Here is a 21,379-nt window from a genome sequence, read left to right as displayed (position 1 = left end):
AGCTGTGCCAGGGCTGGACAGCCCTTCCCAGGAGGAACTTTCCAAATATCCCACCTAAACCTCTTCTGGTGCAGCTTGAGGCCATGACCTCTGATGCAGTCATTTATTAACTGGGAGCAGAGCCTGACCCCCGCCTGGCTCTACCCTCCTGTTATGGAGCTGTAGAGAGCGAGAAAGTCCCTCCTGGACCCCTTTTCTCCAGGCTGAGCCCTCCAGCTCCCTCAGCCCGGTACTGCAGGCTCTTCCGCAGCTCTGCTCCCTCCCTGGACACGCTGCAGCTGCTCAGAGGAGGCCGAGCCTGTCCCCGCACCGCAGACACCCCGGCTGCGCCCGGCCCTCCGTCCCTCCCTCACGGCGGACCCTCCGCCCCGCCTGAGTCACCGCCGGCCCGGCCCTCACGGCGGCGGCGGCCGGGCGGGACGAGCTGGGACATGAAAGGTGGAACAGGCGCTGCCACGCCCGGGGCTGCGGGGAATCTCGCTTAACCCTTCCCTGCCCGCGGGGCCCCGGTGCGGGAGCGGGGACGGTGATGAGGGGAGACAGGAGGCCGCGGCTGTCCCCTCAGAGCCCCTTCCACGGCACCCCCGGGGACACGGGGGACAGGGCGCTGCCCCGGGCCCTCCTGTTCCACGGTGCCACTGCCCAGGAGCTGCTGCTTGTCTGTCCCCAACACGCCCAGAGCACCACAAGTGCCCGAGGAGCCCAAATCCCCTTTCCCTGTGAGCCGCAGGGCCATGACCGAGCGGGGGCCAGCGCCCAGGGGCCCTGCCCGGGGCTGGGGGCCGAGGTCTGGGCCCGGGGCTGGGCTGGGGTCCGTGTCACGGGCCGGGACAGGAGCGGGGCTGGGCTGGGGTCCGTGTCACGGGCCGGGACAGGAGCGGGGCTGCGGCGAGCCCTGCCCCGCTGCCAGTGCCGAGCTGGTCTGACAGGCTCGGGGCAGACGGAAGGGAGAGGCCTCCGGCGGCTCAGGAATGCGCAGCCCTTATCTCTGGCTCCCTGCGCGCCTGGGGAGGGAGCAGCTCTCCGGAGTTTGCCTTTCTCTCGCTGTTACTCACCCCCGCTCTGCCCTGGGTGGAGCCTCGCTCGCCTGGCTCCCAGGTGAATCAGGTTGCAGGCACGTCCAAGTGAGCAGACAGTGACCCACCACCTGCCCCAGCTCACCTGGGAAGGTAGAGAAGGGTGGAGACCTCGTGGGTATCTGCATGGCCGCCTGAGCCAGACAGCGACCCACTACCTGCCCACCAGCTGGCCGGCTTCCCTGGTAAGGTAGGAGAAGGGCAGGTACCTCCTGGGGTACCTGTGTGGCTGCCTGAGGTGGAGGGCAAGGGCTGGGGAGGGCCTGTCCTGGTTCTGTGCACAGGACTGGCATCTAGGACAGGGAATTCCACAGGCAATCCATGGGCAGGAGGTTGCTGCTTCTATCTGGGAGGGCTCCAGTGGCAGGAGCTCCCAGTTACGCCATGATGGCAGGAAGGGAGAGCAACAGAAGGAGATGCGAGAGGCAAGGGCGGCAAGAGAATGTCCCAGTGCTGGCAGCAGGGTCTGGGGATGGGAAAGGAATGGACCCAGAACGTCCCAGTGCTGGCAGCAGGGTCTGCAGATGGGAAAGGAATGGACCCAGAACATCCCAGTACAGGCAGCAGGGACTGGAGCTGGTGAGGGAAGGGACCTGGAATATCCCAGCTGTGTTGAGCATGGCAAGGGAAGGGACCCTTCTGTCCTCAGATCAAAATTGCTTATCAAACACTTCATACAGTTGTGTCTGGTCCCCTTTGAGAAATCCCTCAGGAGTGGATATTCCCAAACTCAGCCTTGTTCTTTGGGAAGAGTCTTGCAGCCCGACTGAGCTCCCCGTAACAAAGCCCAGGCCGGTCTCCTGTTTGGACCAGGAACACTGTAGGGATGTATGGTCAGGAGATTGGGACAGAGGGGATGTGCTCTGAGGGCCGAGGTCTGCGGTGGGCACAGAGCTGGGAAGCAGCTCCCGCGGCCCCTGCATTCCACACACAGGGATTGGGTGTGCTCTGAGTGCTGGCACGGCCCACGAGCCCTGGCACAGCTGTGCACGTACAGGCAGGAGCAGGGACAGATGCGTGTGGACAGGCGTGCACAGGCACACGGGCTAGCACTTGCTGAGTTTTCCATAGGTGTGAGCCTGACAGACCTCAGGACTGGTGTGTGAGGACAGGAAGGGGATGGTTCTGTGTTGCTCACTCTAAATTGGCCAGGGTCAATAGGGGTCAGTTGTCGATCTCGCCTGGCCTGAGGATTGGGTTCTCCATCTAGAACAGTTAGAAAGGGAAGAGGCACCTGTGAAGGAACAGAAGTACTGATCACATCCTTCTGCTGCTGAAAACATCTAATTTGTGGAAGCTGCAATAATCTCAGCTGCAAGAGAAGCCAAAAATAGGTCAGTAACAGCAAACTACCCCAAAGTGGAGCAGTGACAGTGGCAGCAGTGCTGAGCATCAGTTCCCTGTGCAGATGTTCTCCCTGGATCAGGAGGCAGGAGAGCACAGTGTGTCCCAACCCCATTAGATGGACACATGGGAGCTGCATTTTAGGGAGAGAAAGTTGTTTTCATTTTGGTCTCGCTCCTATTTACCCCAGGGACTTTATAGTTGCATTTGAGGTGTAAAAAGAGAGTTGGATTTGCTGTGACCTGGCAGTAGGAGTATTCTGAGGGGGGAAAAAGGTCTTGCTCTTCATATGATTTAGGGGAAATTGCATGCCAAAGGAAAAAGTTGTTGTTTCCCCATTCCTGGAAGGTTCAGGACTGGGATGGGGCTGGGAGCAACCTGGTCTATTGGAAGGTGTTCCTGCCCATGGCAGGGGGGTGAAACAAGATGGGTTTGAAGGTCCTTTCCAACTCTAACCTGTCTAATCCAACTCTAATCAGTCTCTGACTCTGAGATTCTCTAAGTGCGGAAATGTCTGTATGCTCGTGTCAGAGCAGGGTTGTGGCTCAGGACAGATTCACCCATGTTCCAGACATCATTTTTCTGGCAACCAAAACTTTCCAGGCAATGGAAATTCACCTCCAAACCCTGCAGGATTGGAATTCTTTTGCATTTTACAGTTACATGGGACACGTCTGGACTGCTTATCAGGCCCTATATGCTGGATTTTTATAATCTTAATGAGGAAGAGGATATTGATGAGTGCATTTCTAAAATCAGTGTATGGGGGAAGTAAAAGTCAAGGGCAGCACATGGTTCTCCTCCAAATTAGACCTTACACTGATTGTCTTTTTTTTTTTAATTTTAGGCTTCATTATACTTGCTACCTTTTGAATAAAAACCCAGGGGAAGGGATTGGCTGCAGGATAGTGAATGTGACACGAGCATTGCTATGGTAGATGTGGCACTGGGACATGGGGTAGTGGTGGCCTCGGCAATGCTGGGAGAGCCATTGGACTCGAGGGTCTCAGGGGGCTTTTCCAATGCAAAGGACTCCGTGATCATTCAGGTAATCTCCTAAGAGACGCCTTTTGCCTGCAGGATGACATTTCATTTCCAGCTGCTGTAAACATCAGGTGTTGTGCTGGTGCTCCCCACAGCTCAGATTTCCCTGTCCACTCTGTGCCCTTGCTGCATGGGACAGTTAAGGCTGACAGGTTCACGTGCTGCCACTGTGGGACACATTGACAGGTGTCTCAGCAACCACTTCACAAAGAAAATTACAACATGTAATTCTTCCGCCGCTTTTCCCTTCCTCTGGCCTGCAGAAAGATCCCCTGGATATCCCAAATGTCTGGCCACTCTCTGATTCTCCAGCAAAGAATGCTCTGTGGGATCCCTTGCCCTAGTAAGCAGAGATGAGTGAGAGTCCAGTGGGTTTTGGAGGTGCAGACCAGGCACCAGTTCTACTCTGCCACATGCCTGCAGCATTCAGGGCATTCACTGCTCACCTGAGACACAGAAAGTGTTCTTGGAGCCTTTTATCACGGTCAGCTGCCACAGGTATGAACACAGAAAGTGCAGCTGCCATCTCTGGAAACTCAGTGAAAAGTTGATTAATTGAAACAATTTCTCATCTGATGGCCAAAACTTCTGCAGTGAAACTCCCTGCAGCAGGCAGAGGTACTGTCTGTTTTTTAATGATGACTGAGATCCACCTAAGACTATCCAGAGTGAAGAATGGGGTGACATTCTCTCAGATGATTAACATGGAGTGATCAGCTGTTCAGATGACCAAAGGAGAAGGTCTGGGAGCATTTTATGGCATTGTAACAGGAATAACAAATTCCAACCAGAAATTCTGACAGTAACCCAGGCTTTGAGCCTACTGCCTGAAGAGGACACTGAGAAGGAGAACATGGTAAGACTCAGCAGGAAATGCAGAGAGAAGAATGGAAAGAGAAAAGATAAGAATTAGGACTTGGCAGAGGCAGTTGTAGCTAAAAAAGTGCCGAGTCGAGGTTATTTGCCATATTTCCCTGTCCTGTTGTGAGGAATGTGCCTGAGCCCTGCTTGGTGCGAAGAGCAGTTCGTGGGAAGGTGTCCAGCATCCATTATCATGCAGCCATGGAATGGTTTGGGTTGGAAGGGACCTTCAAGACCATCTCCTCCAACCCCCTGCCATGGACACCTTACACTAGCCCAGGGTTCTCCCAGCCCCATCCAAGGTGGCCTTGGGCACTTCCACGGATGGGGAATCATCCACAGCTTCTCTGGGCAGCTTCCTCTTTGCTCCAGCTCTTGTACAATTCCATGTTCTGACCAAAGCAGGAAATTCTGGCCTACACTTCAGAACTACAGGTCCTGCACCCCTGTAATACTGGCAGGATCCTTTTCAGGAGAAGTCCAACCCTTGGAACAGAAAGTGAGAAGCAGCTTCTGGAGAGGACGAGCATGTCCCGCTGTTCATACAGGTTCTTCCTCTGCAGCAAGATCAGAAGGCACTGGCTTGTCCTTCCATCACACAGTGCAGAATTAAAAACCCCACACCTTAAACCATTTTCGAGGAGACAGGTCCCTTCCCAGATCATTTACCAAGTACATTTTCTTGAGAGCAAGCTAACACTTTCCATGTCTCATTGTCACCATGTCTGCTCCAGTCATTTTCCCTCAGGCATTGCTGTCCTCTCCTAAACCCAACCCTCCCAGAACATCAACAGTTTGTTTGCATAGGATCTTTCCTATTTTTTTGAGGCCAAATATTTTTTTTTAATAATTGATTTGTAAACTTTGTGTATAGAGCCATTTTGGAAGCATGAATTCTTTTCACAGCCCACCCTAAGAGATGTCAGTGATGCCACTGAATGTGGTGTACAGGCCAGGTGAGGCCCATCACAGGGATCAAAATTCCTTGATTCATTTCTTGCCCATAGTTCAGAAGTCCTTTGAGAGTTGATAGCACAGAGGGGTCTGTGGCTGGCTGAGCAGTGTGCCTAAAAACCAGTCTGTCTGTGCTGCCTTTCTTTCTTGGTGCTGTGTAGGGCAGTGAGAAGATGAGGTGATTGAGCCCAGGAACTTTTGTCTGTACTTGCACATAAGGGGTCTGGGGAACAGCTTGGCTCTTCCCAGCCCTTTGCAGACTCTGGGATCCAGCCCTGCTTCCTCGCAGGCAGCTCCTTCCTGGGTGCTCCAGGCAGCCTGGGCTCCTGGGAGTGTCCCAAAGCAGCGGAGCAGGTCCAGCCAGGGAGGGATCACCTGAGCGAGGCAGCCTGGGAACTGGCTGTGCAGGCAGAACACGTAACAACAAGCACTGGAGTCAGCACAGCGATGGAGCCAGCCCCAGGTGCTGAGGCATCAGCAGGGCTGGCACCAGGCACAGCACATGAGAGACAAAGGGAGCACTGAGCCGGTTCCCTTTTGCTTAGACTGGGCCAACGCGGTCCAGCGCCCTTGATTCACACCTGGCACAAAGGCTCTGGAGAAAGGCAGGTCCTTTTATTTATTTATTTTAATCTGCAGGGCTTTGTGGTGATCACAGCGTGTCTGAATCTGTGATTTCCTGCTGCTCTGTTAGGAAAAAAATAGTAAAAGTCTGTTGAAATGGAACATAATATGGACAGGCACCAAATGCTGCCCACATCAACAGGTCTGTGCTTTTCCCAGTTTCTGCTCCTATAATGAATCCAGAGGTAAAGGGACAGTTTTTACCTCCAGCTTCATCTGCCAGCCACTTTTCCTTACATTAAATATTCCATGTGGTTGAGTGTTTTTCAGTGTGGAGGAATCTGCAGGCTGTGACCACATCTGACTCTTCCCTTTATTAGGGGGGACTGACAGCTTTTGGGAATCTCAGAACTAAATGTGTGTGACAGGAATCACAGCCAGTAAAGTCACTCCTGTTTATACCAGTGGGAACAGAGGCAGATATCAGGCCAAGCTGAAGGGAGATTTCCCTCAGAGACCCCCTCCTCACCCCTGCCTTGATCAGAGCAAAGGGATGGCGGAGACCTGCCTGCTCCTTCCTCTCCACCTGTTCCTCTCTTCCTGATGGATTTTTGGCTGTGGAGGGGAGTGACTCCACTGGGACTCCCCATGCACCACTGCAGCAGCAGCAGCAGCAGCAGCAGTGCAGTGTCTGATGCAGCAGCAGTGCAGTGTTTGACTCAGCAGCAGCAGTGCAGTGTCTGATGCAGCAGCCACAGCAGCAGCAGTGCAGTGTCTGATGCAGCAGCAGTGCAGTGTTTGACTCAGCAGCAGCCGCAGCAGCAGCAGCAGTGCAGTGCTTTGGCACAGCCCAGCAGACGGGCGGAGCAGATCTGGATCCTGCTTCTCCTCAGCCCATTCCATGGGCCTTCATCTCCCACTCTCTGGGTTTCCAACAAGCTGTTTCGTGCTCTCCTTTATCCGCTGCCCCCGAGCATGGGAGGAGTTGCTGCACACAGCCACAGAGGGCTGCCTTCTGTTCTCCTGCAGCTTCCTCCTGCCAAACCCAGCCACCAGCCCAGAGAGTGCCAGCAGTGCTCATGCCACCTTCCTTCTGTGCGCTTCTTGGGGCTCCCTGTGCAGGGCCAGGAGTTTGGCTTGGTGGCCCTTGTGTGTCCCCTCCAGCTCAGGAGATTCTGATTCTTCCACATCCTTCTGTGTACCTGTCCGTGTTCATGCTTGTCCCAGCCTTTGCATTAGGAGAAGGATTTCTTGGGGAGAAACTAAATTTTGCAGGTTTGGTTCTAAAGGTTCTGATCACGAGTGGTGCTACTTCTAAATTTGTGGACATAATTTCGTAGAATGATCACTTAGGATAGCAGAGAAGTGCATGAAATGCCAAATAATGATAACAGACTTCTAGAATGTCTGAAGAAGTAAAACTGTGTAAGTGTGAGCTGGAATCCTGCTGCTCTGGAGCCAGCCTGGGACAGCTGGGGCTGTTCAGCCTGGAGAAAGCTCTGGGGACACCTCAGAGCCCCTTCCAGTGCCTAAAGGGGCTCCAGGAGAGCTGGAAGGGGACAGACTTTGGACACAGGCCTGGAGTGACAGGACAAGAGGGAATGGCTCCCCACTGCCAAAGGACAGAGTTTAGATGGGATATTGGGGAGGAATCATGGAATGTTTGGGGTTGGAATTACCTTAAATCTCATCCAGTCCCCCGCCTCTGGCATGGGCAGGGACACCTTCCACTAGCCCGGGCTGCTCCAAACCCCATCCAGCCTGGCTTTGGACACTGCCAGGGACGGGGCAGCCTATGCCAGGGTTCACCACCCTCAGGGAGGAGTGTGTCCCCAATATCTGACTCATCCTCCTGTCAAAGCTGCTTCCCATCCTCTGGTAAATTCTGGTATAGAGCACTAACAGTTCCAAGCAGGATCTTGGTAGGATGGATTGTGTGACAGGGTAAGGGGGAATTTCAGAGTTAAAACAGTTGAGGTCCGAGCATTGAGGCTTTAGCAGGCTGATTTGTTAATGTCTGGGAGAAAAATTAAGAGAGTATTTGGCCAAACGTGAGCATGTCTGTTAGAAGATGAATCCTATCCCATATTTCTTGGATATTATCTGTAAGGGGGTGCAGGTAGGCACATTGTACATATGCATTTGGTCACTGATCCTGGAGGAGTAATCCTGGTTCTGAAACCTTGGGGTTTTGGGACATTCCAGGTGCCTTTGGGCATCTGAAGCTCAGCAGGTGTGACACCTGCTGTGCAGAGACCCGCAGCCTCCTCAGCAGTGGCTGGAGGCCAGGCCAGGTAACTTCGGGCATCCCAGGTGCCATGGAGAGCCTGTGTGTGATCACCTCAATTGCTGCCCTGGCCATGGCTTGTTTGCACTTTATTTATAGTGACTTTCCCAAGGCCTAAGGGCTCAGTGATGGGGAGAGGTAGATTTTCCCCCTTGCTGCCTAATTTACCTTCTGGAATTTTTCTTTCCTTGAAGCCCCAGGGGCTTGGCTGCAGGATCAGCAGGGATGTTGCTCAGTGGTCTGAAGAATGTCTTGGGTCCTGTATCAGTGTTTTCTGCTCAAAACATTCAGCTTCAGATAATTGCTGGAATTTTTGCCCAGGTCATATTGTCAGGATGTAGCAGGATTCCTTTCCTTTCCTGTCTGATGCTGGGGCAGTTCTCTCCCACTCTTCATGGGAAGCTTTTCCTGGTAAAATTGTGGCTCTTGAAGGTGTGGAGGACATTGGTGATGTGCTTCAGCTTTCCTCTTCCCTTCTGGAGGTGCACTGCAGGGTTTTTGGACTAGGGGACCTCAGGACCTTAGTTTTCCAATATTGTCATGGGAACGGAAGGAGGGATGTTCAGGGTTCCCTCTGGCTGAACAGGTCTCACAGCTGCAGGTGCTGGCTTGGCATGAGCTCCTCTCCTCCTGGACCCACTGACAGTTCAGTGCCTGAGCTGTAACTGCACACAGAATATCTTGTTACCCATTATAAAGAAATATTTTGTTACCCATTATAAAGACCCCCAAGCAAATTGCCATGCCTTATTCTTTTTAGCATTCCATTTCTCCCTCAAATCCTCATTACTCATGTCAGAAGATTTTGTAAACTGGGGCCAGCAATTAAAATAAAATGAAATTCCTAATTAAATAAATAAACAAGCATGTAAGTAAGTAAGTAAGTAAGCCAGTACTTACAGGCTGAAAATCTACATTTGGGGTATTTTCAGTTTGTGGCTCAGTTTCTTTGACAGTTTTGATGGTTCAGAATTCCAGAAATACAACATTTGTCTTTTTTGGGGGTGAAAGAAGCTGCAGGAAATAGATTTGCAGGTAAAGTTCAAGCAAGGAGCCAACCCCTGCTTGGAGGCACAGAATCACAGAGTGAGCTGAGTTGGAAGGGGCCACACATCGAGCCCAGCTGCTGGCCCTGCACAGGACCACCCCCAGGAGTCCCACCCTGTGTCCCAGAGTGTTGTCCAAATGCTTGAACTCTGCCAGGGAACCTGTTCCAGTGCCCAACAATCCTCTGGGGGAAAAACCTTTTTTTTAATTTCCAACCTCACCCTCCCCTGATCCAGCTGCAGCTGCTCCCTCTGGTCCTGTCACTGGTCACCCCAGAGAGGACATCGGTGTCTGCTCCTCCTCTTCCTCTAATGAGGAGGTTGTGGAGTGCACTGAGGTCTCCCCTCAGTCTCCTGCAGGTTGTTTTAGGTGCCTCTGACCAAGGAGAATGCAGCCATCAGGGAAGAAGAGAGCTGATAACTCTAATAACTGGTGTGTGTCCAGGCTCCTGTCCCTCTGAGGGGAAACCTGACCTTGTGCTCCCCAAGCTCTGGTTAAAGGGAACCAAGGCTTAAAGCATGGAATGCCCTACAAAATACATGGAATACACAGTTCTGGAGTAAAAAAATAGCAGGGCAATGTGGCACAGTGAGTAATCCATCTCCTGTTTCCTGAGGCATGTGAAGAACTGCTCCTCCACCAAATCCAGCCTTGCACTGGGATAATGGACACACTTGGAATGGAGCAAGACTAGTTAAGAGAGAAGTGAAATGATAGGAGTTTAAAAGCCAGTTCTGTCTTAGAAACCTCCCTCTGGTACACAAATATCAGTCAGAAGTGGCATGTGATTGCTTACATCTGACTGGGAGAGGAATTGCTTTCCAAATAGTGGATGGTTTGATCCAGAACTGGAGAACTGGCCTGGCAGTCAGCAGCTTCATGACACCAAATCTGACCCAAGGCCTCAGAGCTCTGCCAGCTGCAAACACGTCATCCCAGGGGCTGGAACAGAGCAAAACAAAATTATAAAAATCCATGAACTAAGTGCAGAATCCGTCTGAAGTCAGCAAGATGGGCTGTTGCAGGAGAAATTTTATTTATTCCTTGACCTGAACTCGCATCCACCAAAGTGACAAAAGGTCATAAATATCCTTTGGGGTTCCAGGTGCTTTCTTCCCTTCTGCTTTACCTGACAGGGAAGGATTTTGGAAGACAAATGAAATATCCAGAATTTTGTGCGTTTGTGTGTATGTATGTATGTGTGTGTATATAGCTATTTATTTATTTACTTATATGTATAAACCAGCGTTTTTCGTGCAAACTGAGAATTCATCAACATGGTGGTGTTCTTGTTGCAACCCAGGGAATTAAAGGATGCCAACAATTTATGGCATCATGGAAGCACGAGATGGTTTGTGTTGGAAGGGACTCCTCTTGTTCCATGCTCTGCAAGGACACCTTCCACCAGACCAGGTGGCCCCAAGCCATGGAACACACAAAGAGCTGGGGCAGACACCTGTGGGGACACAAACACAACTTCTGGTTTTTATTTCACAGTTATGAGCTATGTGTCTTTTCCAGGCCCCTTCCAAAAATCCCCTGCAGGCTTCCCGTGATCCTCCAAGCAGCCAGCCCACCCTCACTGCTGGGTTCAGTAATACCAGGACACCCCCAGCTCCGTGTCCATGTTCTCCGAGTGTCTCAGGGAAGCCCTTGAGGAGCAGTTTGCTTTCACATCAAATTTACCTCTTCACTGGTGCCATTTTCCCTGCTTATTCACAGATGTACTCAGTGCCCCTTGTGGGGCTCAGGTGACTGTAAACACTGGGAGCAGAGCCTGACCCCCACCTGCTGCACCCTGCTGCCAGGGAGCTGCAGAGCAATGAGAGCTCTCCCAGGTCAGCCCAGCTGAGCACAGGGGTTTCCTGGTGTCCTTCTGAACCTGCCAGGTTCATCCTCTGTCCTTTTGGTCCTTGTGCTGGCAGCAGAGCTGCCCTGGTCACAGTTTGTAGATGTCTCCTCTAGACTGAGGAATCAGAGTTCAGGCATAAGCCTCTGTTTTTTGGAGTTGAGGAATAAAACATCCATATCCCCAGCCCACTCCAGCTCTGAGTTCCTCCTGAACCTGTGTAGTGCTGCTGTTTTCTGTGGTCCTGCCCAGTAACAGTCAGTATTGCTTAATGCTTATTTAAAGCTCAGTCTTCTCCTTCTTCATTTAAAACTGCAGTGAAATAATTATATTAATCAATATAAAATTGCTTTGCCACTTCACCAGCATGACCTTTCCTCTGCTGTTTTGATTGCCCAGCAGTACCAGAGGGTTCTTCTGATAGTCCTTCCTTTTGATGCTGCATTTGGTCCTTTGTCTCTCACACTCCCATCTCTGAGCAGTGTGAGCAGCTTGCTGTGGGACCTCTGTCCCCTTCCTGGGTAATGTATGAATGAGTTGGATATGTTGTTCTTCTGTCCAAGATTGGTGGCACATGGGAGCAAGTCCTTAAAATTACACTGTTGAAATAGTTAAAAGCAGGAACATTGGTGACTTGAGCATCCTAAAATCCCAGAATCCCAGGATGGTCTGAGTGGGAAGGGACCTTAAAGCCCATTTTGTTCCACACCCCTGTGATGGGCAGGGGCACCTTCCACCAGAGACACATACTGGAGTGCTCTGTACTTTCTCCTCTTACACAGAGAAAATAAGACAGAATTAGAGAGGGCAGATAAATGCAGACAATTCAGACTGTATAGGCAGCTGCATGTGAGAACTGTAGAGATGAGTATCTGTTGCAGTACCTCACATATGGAGCTGTTGGATTTTCTTATCCTTACATTAAGACTGTAATTTTTCCTGTTGTATCACACAGCTTTACCAGGAGCTCCAGTTTGGAGCAGGAGTAATTGGTGGGAGGTTGAGGCAGGAGTAACACAGCACTGCTGTGTGCTGGGCAGGTGGTCAGGTAAGAACTTGAAACTGGTTTATCCTTACAGCTCCTGATGAGTGATATTGTGAGTGTGAGGTTTGATCTTCTCCCAGTCCATGGCAATCCCTCCCATTTTGGGAGCAGATGTGTTGGATGGCAGTGACAGCAGTGACCCTCACCTCCTGTGCTCACTCAGTAACACCACTCAGCAGGAGTCACTCACTCTTTGGGGATCAGGAGGAAATCTCTGCTGGCACCTCAGTGGTGGGGTGCAGGAAAAGAACATTCCAGCCTTGACATTCCAGCCTCAGAGTATAAAGCCAAAGTGCTTTGAGCATTTTGTGGATCAGTCAGATTCTACTGTTGTGGCACAACAAACTTTCCTGTCAAAAATGGGTTAAAATCAGATTTGTCTATAGTCTCAAATAATTGTCCCCTATAGACAATTAGCAAATATTGCGTGTGAGCCCCTTTCAGCTCTGTTTTTTCTTAACATGAGGAGGCTGAAGAAGTGATCACATCCCTTGTTTTTTATTTCTTCATTCATTTCATGGAGACTTCTCTGCCTTCTGGCTGTGTTACCCCAGCAGGACACCCCTGCACCACCTGCTTTGTTCATTTGCTGAGGTGGTGATAACCCAACCTGTGAGGGTCCAGAGGGTGCCCTTGTGTTCAGGCAGGTGCTTTTGGTTTAGGGCCACATTACACATAGTAAATAACTTCTGTAGCATTTGGAAATTAATTTTAATGGGGTGTAGATAATAACCACTTAGAGCTTTTCTCTTGACTTTTAAACAAACGATAACTTGAAGCTTAGCAACCAGCAGCCTAAAAGAGAAAGTTGATCATTCTGTTGGATGCATTGGCCTTGCTTATCCCAGGGCTACCTGGCTGATTTGTTCCATATTTTGGCCCAAAACAGTTAACTGTGTAAAGGTAATTGTTAAGTGACTCACACCTCTGCCTAATTTTAGTCTCCCATGCCTTTAGATTGAACTTTCTCCAGCATTGCTCCATGTTGTTTTAATCTCTGCCTTTGCTCCCTGAGGGGGATGTGTTGGATGTGTTGCTGCCATGACACTGCTGCATCTCAGGGATGTTTTTTGTTTCCCTCCAGCTCTCCCTCCCCCGATGGCTCGTCGATCCCAAAGCTCCTCACAGGGGGACAACCCCCTGGACCCCAACTACCTTCCCCCCCACTACAAGGAGTACTACCGCCTGGCCCTGGATGTGCTCACGGAGGAGGGCAAGGAGAGCTACCAGCGCTTCCTGGCTGAGGAGGCAGCCCCAGATTTCCTCTGTGGCTCCGAGGTGGAGCACATCATCCAGAACCTCCAGAAGCCCCAGTACGCCAACCAGGAGGGCAGCACGGACACAGCGGGGGACAATGACATGGACGGGTCCTCCGGGACTTACTGGCCCATGAACTCAGACCTGGCCGTGCCTGAGCTCGACCTGGGCTGGCCGATGGTCTTTGGCTTCAGGGGAACAGAGGTGACAACGCTGGTGCAGCCACCCCCGCCAGACAACCCCAGCATCAAGGAGGAGGCTCGCAGGATGATCCGAGCAGCTCAGCAGGTGAGACAGGGATAGCCCAGCTAGGGCAGAGGTAAAACCACACCTGTGCCAGAGAAGTATCAGGATAGAGAATCATAGTGCAGTGGTTTGGGTCAGAGGGGCCTTAAAGCTCATCCAGTTCCACCTCCCTGCTGTGGGGATGTACACTTTCCACTAGCCCAGGTTGCTCCAAGCCCTGTCCAACCTGGTCTTGGACACTTTCAGGAATGGGGCAGCCAGGGCTGCTCAGGGCACACTGTACCAGGGCCTGATCCCCCTCACAGGGAACAATTTCTTCCCAATATCTCATCTAACTTTGCCCTCTGGCAGTGTAAAGACACTCCCCTTGTTTTGCCACTCCAGGCCCTTGTCCAAAGTTCCTCCTGAGCTCTCAGAGCCACTTTAGGCACTGGAAGGGGCTTTAAGGTTTTCCTGGAGCCTTCTCTTCTCCAGGCTGAGGAACATCAGGTCTTCCGCTAATTTCCCAAACTTTGCTTCCAGAACCTGACAGAGGAGCAGGATGATTCAAATCCAGCATTGACTATACCAAAGCTTCTCTCTGCTCTGCTGTCAGGGCACCGTGTCCTAGGCCTTGCTAAAACACACCAAGAGTTCACAGAATCCCAAAACATTAGAGATTGGAAGGGGCCTCTAGAGCAGGTCCTGTCCACCCCCCTGCTCAGAGGAGGTCAGTTAGAGAGGGTCACCAGGATGTGTCCTTGAGCGTCTTCAAAGGTGGAGACTACACCTTTCTGGACAGCGTGTTCCCATGCTGATGGTCTCCTTACAGTCCCAGAGGCTTTTCTGTAACTGAACTGTAATTTCCTGTGTTTCAGTTTGTCCTTGTCCTCTCCCCGGGCACCACTGAGAAGAGTTTCACTCCTTCCTTACGCCCTTTCCATCAAGTATTTGCACTCAGGAAGCTGGGAAGGACAGGAAAGTGAAGCTGTGAAGCTCTTCCCATAAAATCAGCACATGGATGCAGTTGAGAATGGCTGCCTGAATGCTGGCCAGGAAGTTACCTAAAAATGGCACGGCGGTGTTGAGTGGGGGGACCAGCTCCGTACACCATCCAGTGTGATTACATGGCCAAAAAATTAATAGAATTATTGGATTGATGAGTCGGGAAGCACACAGTGGGGTTTCCCCTCACCTGCATACACAGAACATGCACCTTCCTGGACAGAAATTCTCCTTCCAGTTGGGGCCCACAGTGCTTAAGGGGACCTTTAATTGGGATGTTTCCTGTTCCAAAAGGAAGCTGAGATGGGGACAGGGCAGCTCTGGGGTGTGAGAAGCTGGGATACACGGTGGGCCAGGGCATGAGGCAGCACAGGGGCTCATGAGTCCTTCCTGCATCCCTTCCCCAGGTGGTGGCCATTGTGATGGACGTTTTCACCGACGTGGACCTGCTGTTTGAGGTGCTGGATGCTGCTTCTCGCCGGGTGCCTGTCTACATCCTGCTGGATGAAATGAACTCCCAGCTCTTCCTCGACACAGCTGCCAAGTGCAGAGTCAACCTCAACTATGTGGAGGTGAGCAAAGACCTGCCCTACCTGATGGGTGTCCTGAGGGGGTGTGTCCTGCACACAGAGGGCCAGTATGGCAGGAAACACCTGAGAAGGGGGAGAACCTGGTGAAAGATGAGTGTGAAGAAAGTCAGGAGAGCTGGCACAACACGGGGTGAGGGCTGGAGAAGTGCTGAGAAAGGGGTTTGTACATGGGTGTGTGCAGGCAGAACCACTGGAGCTGGATAACCCCAGTGGGGCTGGATGGGGTTAAAATGAGGCAGGGAAGGAGGGCAGGGGAGGGAATGAGGATCCCATCTGAGTCTGTGCCTTTCTGGTTTGCAGTTCCTGAGGGTAAGGACAGTGTCTGGCCCAACCTACTACTGCCGCACGGGGATGTCCTTCAAGGGGCACCTGAAGGAGAAGTTCCTGCTGGTGGACTGCATGGTGGTGCTGAGTGGCAACTACAGGTGAGGCACCCTGTCCAGCTCAGAGAGAGACACTCAGGTGCTTTGTGCATGGGGCTGGCTGCAGACGAGCTCAGCTCCCATCTGATTCCCAGGGAGAATTTGCCATAGCATAAGGAGTGTAAGATTTGCATCTTAGCCTGAACCAAATGAACTTTGACCTCCACTCACAGAATCATCAAATCACAGCATGGTTTGTGTGAGAAGGGACTTTAAAGCTCATCTTGTTCCACCCCCAGAGCCCCACATGGGCAGGGACACCTTCCACTATCCCAGGCTGCTCCCAGCCCCATCCAGCCTGGCCTTGGACACTTCCAGGGATGGGGCAGTCACAGCTGCTCTGGGCAACAGAGAGGTGGGTGATTTTAGTGGTGGGTGGTTTTAGTTAGGATTGAGATCAGCCATTAACACATTACCATCCTTTTGGGAATAACAATCTTACCAGCTAAGGCATTAATTTCTGGCAGAATAAATGTTTTTAGTGAGTTGCAGTAGAAGAATTTCTCCTTCACATATTAAAAGGGTGATGGGATAAACACCTGTCATGCTCTGAGAATGTAATCATAGGATCACAGAATGGTTTGGATAGATCCTAAAGCTCATATGGTTTCTCCCCGTGCTGTTGGCAGGGAAACTTCTAGGCCAGGTTGATCCAAGCCTACCATGAGTTGCTTCTCATGGTGGAAGTTAAGCAAATACAATTAAGGGTATTTAAAACCACAGTATATGAAGAAAAAATTGTAAGAATCTGATTAAAGTGCACATTCCATGACAGTAAGATTTCACTTTGTTTTTTCTCCCTGGTGTTTGAAAAGAATTACTCACATTTGATGCTGTACCAAACAACTAACTGTTCCAATTGGATCATTTTTTGTTTATGAGAGCATCAAGTAAATTGTTCAGGACTACTTCTGCCACACTCCTATGGCTTTGGGCTTTCCAATATTGTATCATTTCTGAAGTAGGAAGTTGTGGAAGCGTTCAAGATGAGGCTCACCAAGGCTTGGAGCAGCCTGAGCTAGTGGAAGGGGTGAAACAAGGTGTGGTGGTCCCTTCCAACCCAAACCTGTCTGGGATTCTGAGAGACAGGCTGGTGAATTGGTAAAGCAGCATTCTGGCACTTCCACAAGGATATCAGGGACACAAGTTTTGCTCACTGAGTAAGGACACTGAGTAGCAATTTTTTGGGAAAAATACTCAATTTTGCAGCGGAAGTAGATACACCAACTGAAGAAGGCCTTGAGCCCAGACAACCCAAACCAAGCTTCCTTCACGTTCAGAATTAAAAAATCTGTGGGAAAAAAAAAGTGACAGTAATTCTAAGGGTTTTGGTTAAGCCCAGCAGGCAGCCAAGCCTTACAAAGGTGTCCCTCATCATTCCCAGCAGGATGTGGTAGAGAGAACTGTAAAGGTGGGAGCACTGCTGGGTTGTGATACAGTTTTAACAGCTGCAGCAAACCTGCACACACAGGCAGGGCAAAGTAAGGGATCCCTTCCCTGCTTCCCATTGCTCAGCAAACAGGGAAAAAAAGCAGAGCTTGACTTGGGAAGATGAACACCATAACAATGAACATCTTCCTCCCTCATTTCCAGCCCAGCTCCTTCTGTTCAGTCCCCTCAAACTGTGTGGGTGGAAAGGCTGTGCCACCCCAGAAGTAAGATCTTGGGTTTGTCTTTTTGGAGGTTCTGCTGGCACATCTCCCAGCTTTGGGGTCCCTCTGACTGGTCTCACCTGCCAGGTGCTGAGGGGACACACTGACTGTTGTCCAGGTCATTACTGACAGTGCTAAAGACGGGAACATCTGCTTCACACAAGGATTATCATCAGCTCACTCTGGCTGACATGACTGACTGGCTTTTTAGAACAGAAATCATTTACTACCTTGTAAAATTCTCTGCAAAGATGTGATCCCAAATCAATCAAGCTGTTAGGTTTGGGAACAGTCATGTGTAACACACAGCTGCAAGGGAATTGTCTGCCGTTACTTTGCCCTACTTCTGCCCAACCAGAAAATTTAGAATTTGCTTCAGGTGAGCAAATGTTTTAATGAAAACAGGTACAGCTGAGTTACTCCATCACTTCTGTTCTCTCTTCAGTTTCATGTGGTCCTTTGAGAAGATTCACAGGAGCATTGCACACATCTTCCAGGGTGAGCTGGTGGCCAGCTTTGATGAAGAATTCCGCATTTTGTTTGCACAGTCGGAACCTCTGGTTCCTCCAGCCAACGTCCTGGCAAAGGCAGAGAACACGTTTGCCCTGGCTCCCTTTGGCAACAACATGCCTTTCTTCCCCAAGAAAGGCCCCCTGATGTTCCAGAGGGACGAGAGTCTCTTCCCCTCCTTCATGGACAGGGTGGATCCGGACAGGTATTTCCTGTCCAATTTCCGGCGGGACGACATGCTGCGGCACACCGTGGAGGGGTCGGCCATGCGGATGTACAAAAAGGTGGAAATGGAGAATTCCCAGATGGATCCCATGAGGGGCTTCCTCCGTTCCAAGCAGCTGGAGCTGGATGCTTTTAAGAGACACAGTTTTGCAGAAGGAACGTTTGAAAATTTTGCTTCTGCCAAGCAGTACACCCGGCAGATGTTCATGAACAACATGGATGAGTTCAAAATCCAATCCAGTCATTTCCAGAAGGACCAGTTCTACCAGTACCAGTTTGAACATCCCCATCTTCCTGGCAGACCTCAGGGATTCTTTGAGAGGATTCGAGGGGGGAGGCCAGGATTCAATGAACTGGAAGACTATGGAGAGGGACCCCGATACCCTGAACTGGAGCCCAGTTTCCCACAGGAGGGTTTCCCCCTGAGGCTGGACTACGTGCCCTCCAATTCTTCCAGGGAGGTGAGACACGGCTCCGACCAGCTGAACCCCGCGGGCAACGGCCCCATGGGAATGATGTTACGGAGGCAGAACATAGGACAGAAATTCATTTGCCAGACTTCTCCCACACAGAAGCAGAGCCTGGAGCAGCGCCTGTTCCTACAGGACAAGGATGAAGAGCAGGATGACGACAAGAGTACGCAGGAAAACAGAACGGGGTTACGGAACTGGAGGATTTCTTCGTACCTCAGCGCGTACCAGTCAGAACCAGATGAGGGGCTCCCAATGCCGATGGAGTCTGAGGCATACAATGATGCTCTGGGGGATCCCCTCACAAAGCACCCCAGTGACCTCGTCCCAGCCTTCAAACCCCCCACACCCTTCAGTAGCAAACTGGGAATTGACAGTGCCAAGGAATCTGCAGATTCTGATAGAGCAGGTGAAGAAACCTCGATCATGAAACCAGATGCCTTCAGGTCCAGGATAAATCCCTTGATCCAGAGGAGCTCCAGGCTCAGGTCCTCTCTGATTTTCAGTGCTGCCAAATTAGATCAGCCCAACACCACAATAGAAAAGGTGCAGATGATCCAAAAAGAGCAAATGTCCAGTGAGTTAACAAAGGACAATGAAACCATCAAGACGGCTGCCTCCTCCAAAGTGGCTGAGCTGCTGGAGAAGTACAAAGCTGTGGGCAAGGACATGGAACGGGGCGCAGTCACCCACACCAAAGCTGTTTCGGGTTACCTACAGGAGGAATCTCAGAATACGGAGAAGAAATGTACCAAATCTGTGCAGTATAAGATTCTTGAGAGCAGGGTGCTGGACTCCAAAGACTCCTGTAGTACTTACAAGATGCATGGAGATTTGGACAGAGCATTTGGAATGACCTCATCCACCCCCCAGCTTGGGGATGCATTGAGTAAAGATCCCCTGGGACATCTTGGCACTAAGGTGGACAAGCTGTCATCCCGGTTTTACCCCATCGAGAACAAACCTCCTCTTGCAGAGAAGGAGAGCCTGATATTTGTAGGAGACACTCAGAAACTGGCTCTCCCAGAGAAGAAGGACAGAGTGACCTTCAGAGAAGACTCTCCAAAATTAGTCAACACAGAAATGAAGAAACCACAGGTGAGGACAAGTACTACATCCTCAGTTCTAGAAAGCCTGTCCAGAAGTCAAGGGTCTGACAGCTCTCTCAACAAATCTGAAGAAGACTGTTCAAAACAAGAGCAAAATCCCATGGAGTTTTTAAGAAAAGGGTCACTACGGCTGAAGCAGCTTTTGAACCCAAAGGGTGAAAAGAAATTGGAGGAGGAACCTGCTTCTGAGAGTGGGAAATGTGACAAGCAGGCAGTGGTGCTCAAACGATCATCCATAGGGGACTGCCAGGAAGCAATGGAGGAAGAAAAACCCCCCAAATTTGCAGCACCACTGCCCCCCAAGAGCAGCCAGACAACACAAGGGAGGTTCCCGTCCTCCACAGCCAACATCCTGTACAGCAGCAACCTGCGTGACGACACCAAGGTGATCCTGGAGCAGATCTCTGCCAACAGCCAGAAGAACAGAGCCGAGCTGGCCAAGCAACTGCCATCCACCAGCAACCCTGACCTCTCCAGGTCCACCACAAGCTTGGAAAGAAAAGGGGAAAAGGAGAAAAGCTGCAACATCCACAGGTCGGAGAGCTTTGGGAGCCAGAAACGGAACCTGCAGCGGCAGCCATCGGAGGACAGAGACACCCTTCTGAAGAAGATGGAGAACATGCGGAAGGAAAAGCGAGTCTACAGCAGGTTTGAGGTGTTCTGCAAGAAGGACGAGCACACGAGTCCCAGTGAAGAGGAATATGACACAGATGCCAAAGACAAGAAAATGGGAAAATTCATGCCCAAAATCCTGGGGACCTTCAAGACCAAAAAATGATCCTAGAAATCCTATTTAATTCCATTTAATCACTGACTGTCACAGGGAAACGAGGAAGAAACTTGTCTATGATGGCTACAAACCCCAATGGCAATGCTCTTCTTGATTAGTGAGCAGAAATGTATCCAGCACGAGCCTCCCACGGCACAGTTTGCTCAATAAAGTCAGGTGGTATCAAACCTTATCACAGTATGTTCCAAATAAAACAATTAAAATGTCAACGTGCTTTAAAAACAAGTCTCTGTTACTGTACAAAACTAAGTGATAGTCTCTGTTAAACTCAAGGAGTATTTTCAGCAGAAAAAAAATTCACATTTCAGAAAAAAAAGAAAACCAGAAAATTCAGTACTTGAGTTTGGGCCAGAAAAAATAAATACATACAAATGCACACACAGGTATTAACTGGAAAAAAGTATTTAAAGCTCTGTTTTCTCAGGCGCAGTTACACTTTTTCTGTATCTCACAATGGATCAGACACAGGAGGCACCTTTTTGAAGGTTTACATACAAAAAATAGTTGTAATCAAAGTTTTTGCCTAATCTGTGGTTCTGATCTTCTCCAGCTTTTGTGTTTACTGAGCCTGTGGGGCCTGGTTTGTTCCCTTGTGTAAAGGGAATTACCTGCTTTAGGGGCTGAGCTCAAAGACTTGCTAAGGTGCTACTCATGGAGAAGGGCTTGGCTTTAGGAGGCCTTTTCAGGTGAGTCTGAGTTTAAATAAGCATCCAAAGTCCTGCCTTGGCCAAGCAGTGTGGAGTTCATGAGGTGACAGGTCTGGAGCAGCTGAGAGAGCTGGGGGGAATAACAATCATTCATCACAGGTAGAGTAAATCCTCAGGGACAGAGACAAGAGCATCAAGTTAATGAGGAAAATGTATCCAAAATCATCACCGAAGCAGGAATATAAAGTTTTCTGTAGTCCCACTGTTCTGGCAACACCTTTATGATGTCTCAGCAATAGTATCTCATGAAACTTTGCTTTCTGAAAGCAAAACCAATAAAAATGACCAATTATTAATTGAAGAAGACAGCCCTACCAATAGGCAGTTTCCCTCTCAACACAGCAAA

General features: G+C 50.4%; 1 protein-coding gene across 2 annotated transcripts; it reads left to right on the top strand.

Moving 5' to 3' along the window:
- The first annotated feature begins 976 nt into the window (after positions 1–976).
- FAM83H (family with sequence similarity 83 member H) lies at positions 977–20,643 on the top strand. Of its 2 annotated transcripts, none has more exons than XM_030944093.1 (5): positions 977–1,261; positions 13,156–13,616; positions 14,966–15,130; positions 15,449–15,573; positions 17,668–20,643. In XM_030944093.1, the coding sequence occupies exons 2-5, from the start codon at positions 13,170–13,172 to the stop codon at positions 20,312–20,314; spliced, it is 3,384 nt and encodes a 1,127-aa protein (XP_030799953.1). In that variant the 5' UTR covers positions 977–1,261; positions 13,156–13,169; the 3' UTR covers positions 20,315–20,643. The 2 variants fall into 2 exon arrangements, with proteins under 2 accessions (XP_030799953.1, XP_030799955.1); XM_030944095.1 differs by having other exon boundaries at positions 977–1,266.
- The last annotated feature ends 736 nt before the right edge of the window (positions 20,644–21,379 follow it).

Source organism: Camarhynchus parvulus, chromosome 2 (genome assembly GCF_901933205.1).
Source record: "Camarhynchus parvulus chromosome 2, STF_HiC, whole genome shotgun sequence".
Lineage (NCBI taxonomy): Eukaryota > Metazoa > Chordata > Aves > Passeriformes > Thraupidae > Camarhynchus > Camarhynchus parvulus.
The sequence above is the reverse complement of the archived record's forward strand: the minus strand, read 5'-3'. Positions and strand labels throughout refer to the sequence as shown.

What these genes read in the sequence shown, in the direction of transcription:
- FAM83H (XM_030944093.1), top strand. Translation starts at nt 13,170, where the DNA reads ATGGCTCGTCGATCCCAAAGCTCCTCACAGGGGGACAACCCCCTGGAC. An exon ending in TCAACCTCAACTATGTGGAG is followed by an intron (nt 15,131 to 15,448) that starts GTGAGCAAAGAC and finishes TCTGGTTTGCAG; the next exon opens with TTCCTGAGGGTAAGGACAGT. An exon ending in GTGCTGAGTGGCAACTACAG is followed by an intron (nt 15,574 to 17,667) that starts GTGAGGCACCCT and finishes TTCTCTCTTCAG; the next exon opens with TTTCATGTGGTCCTTTGAGA.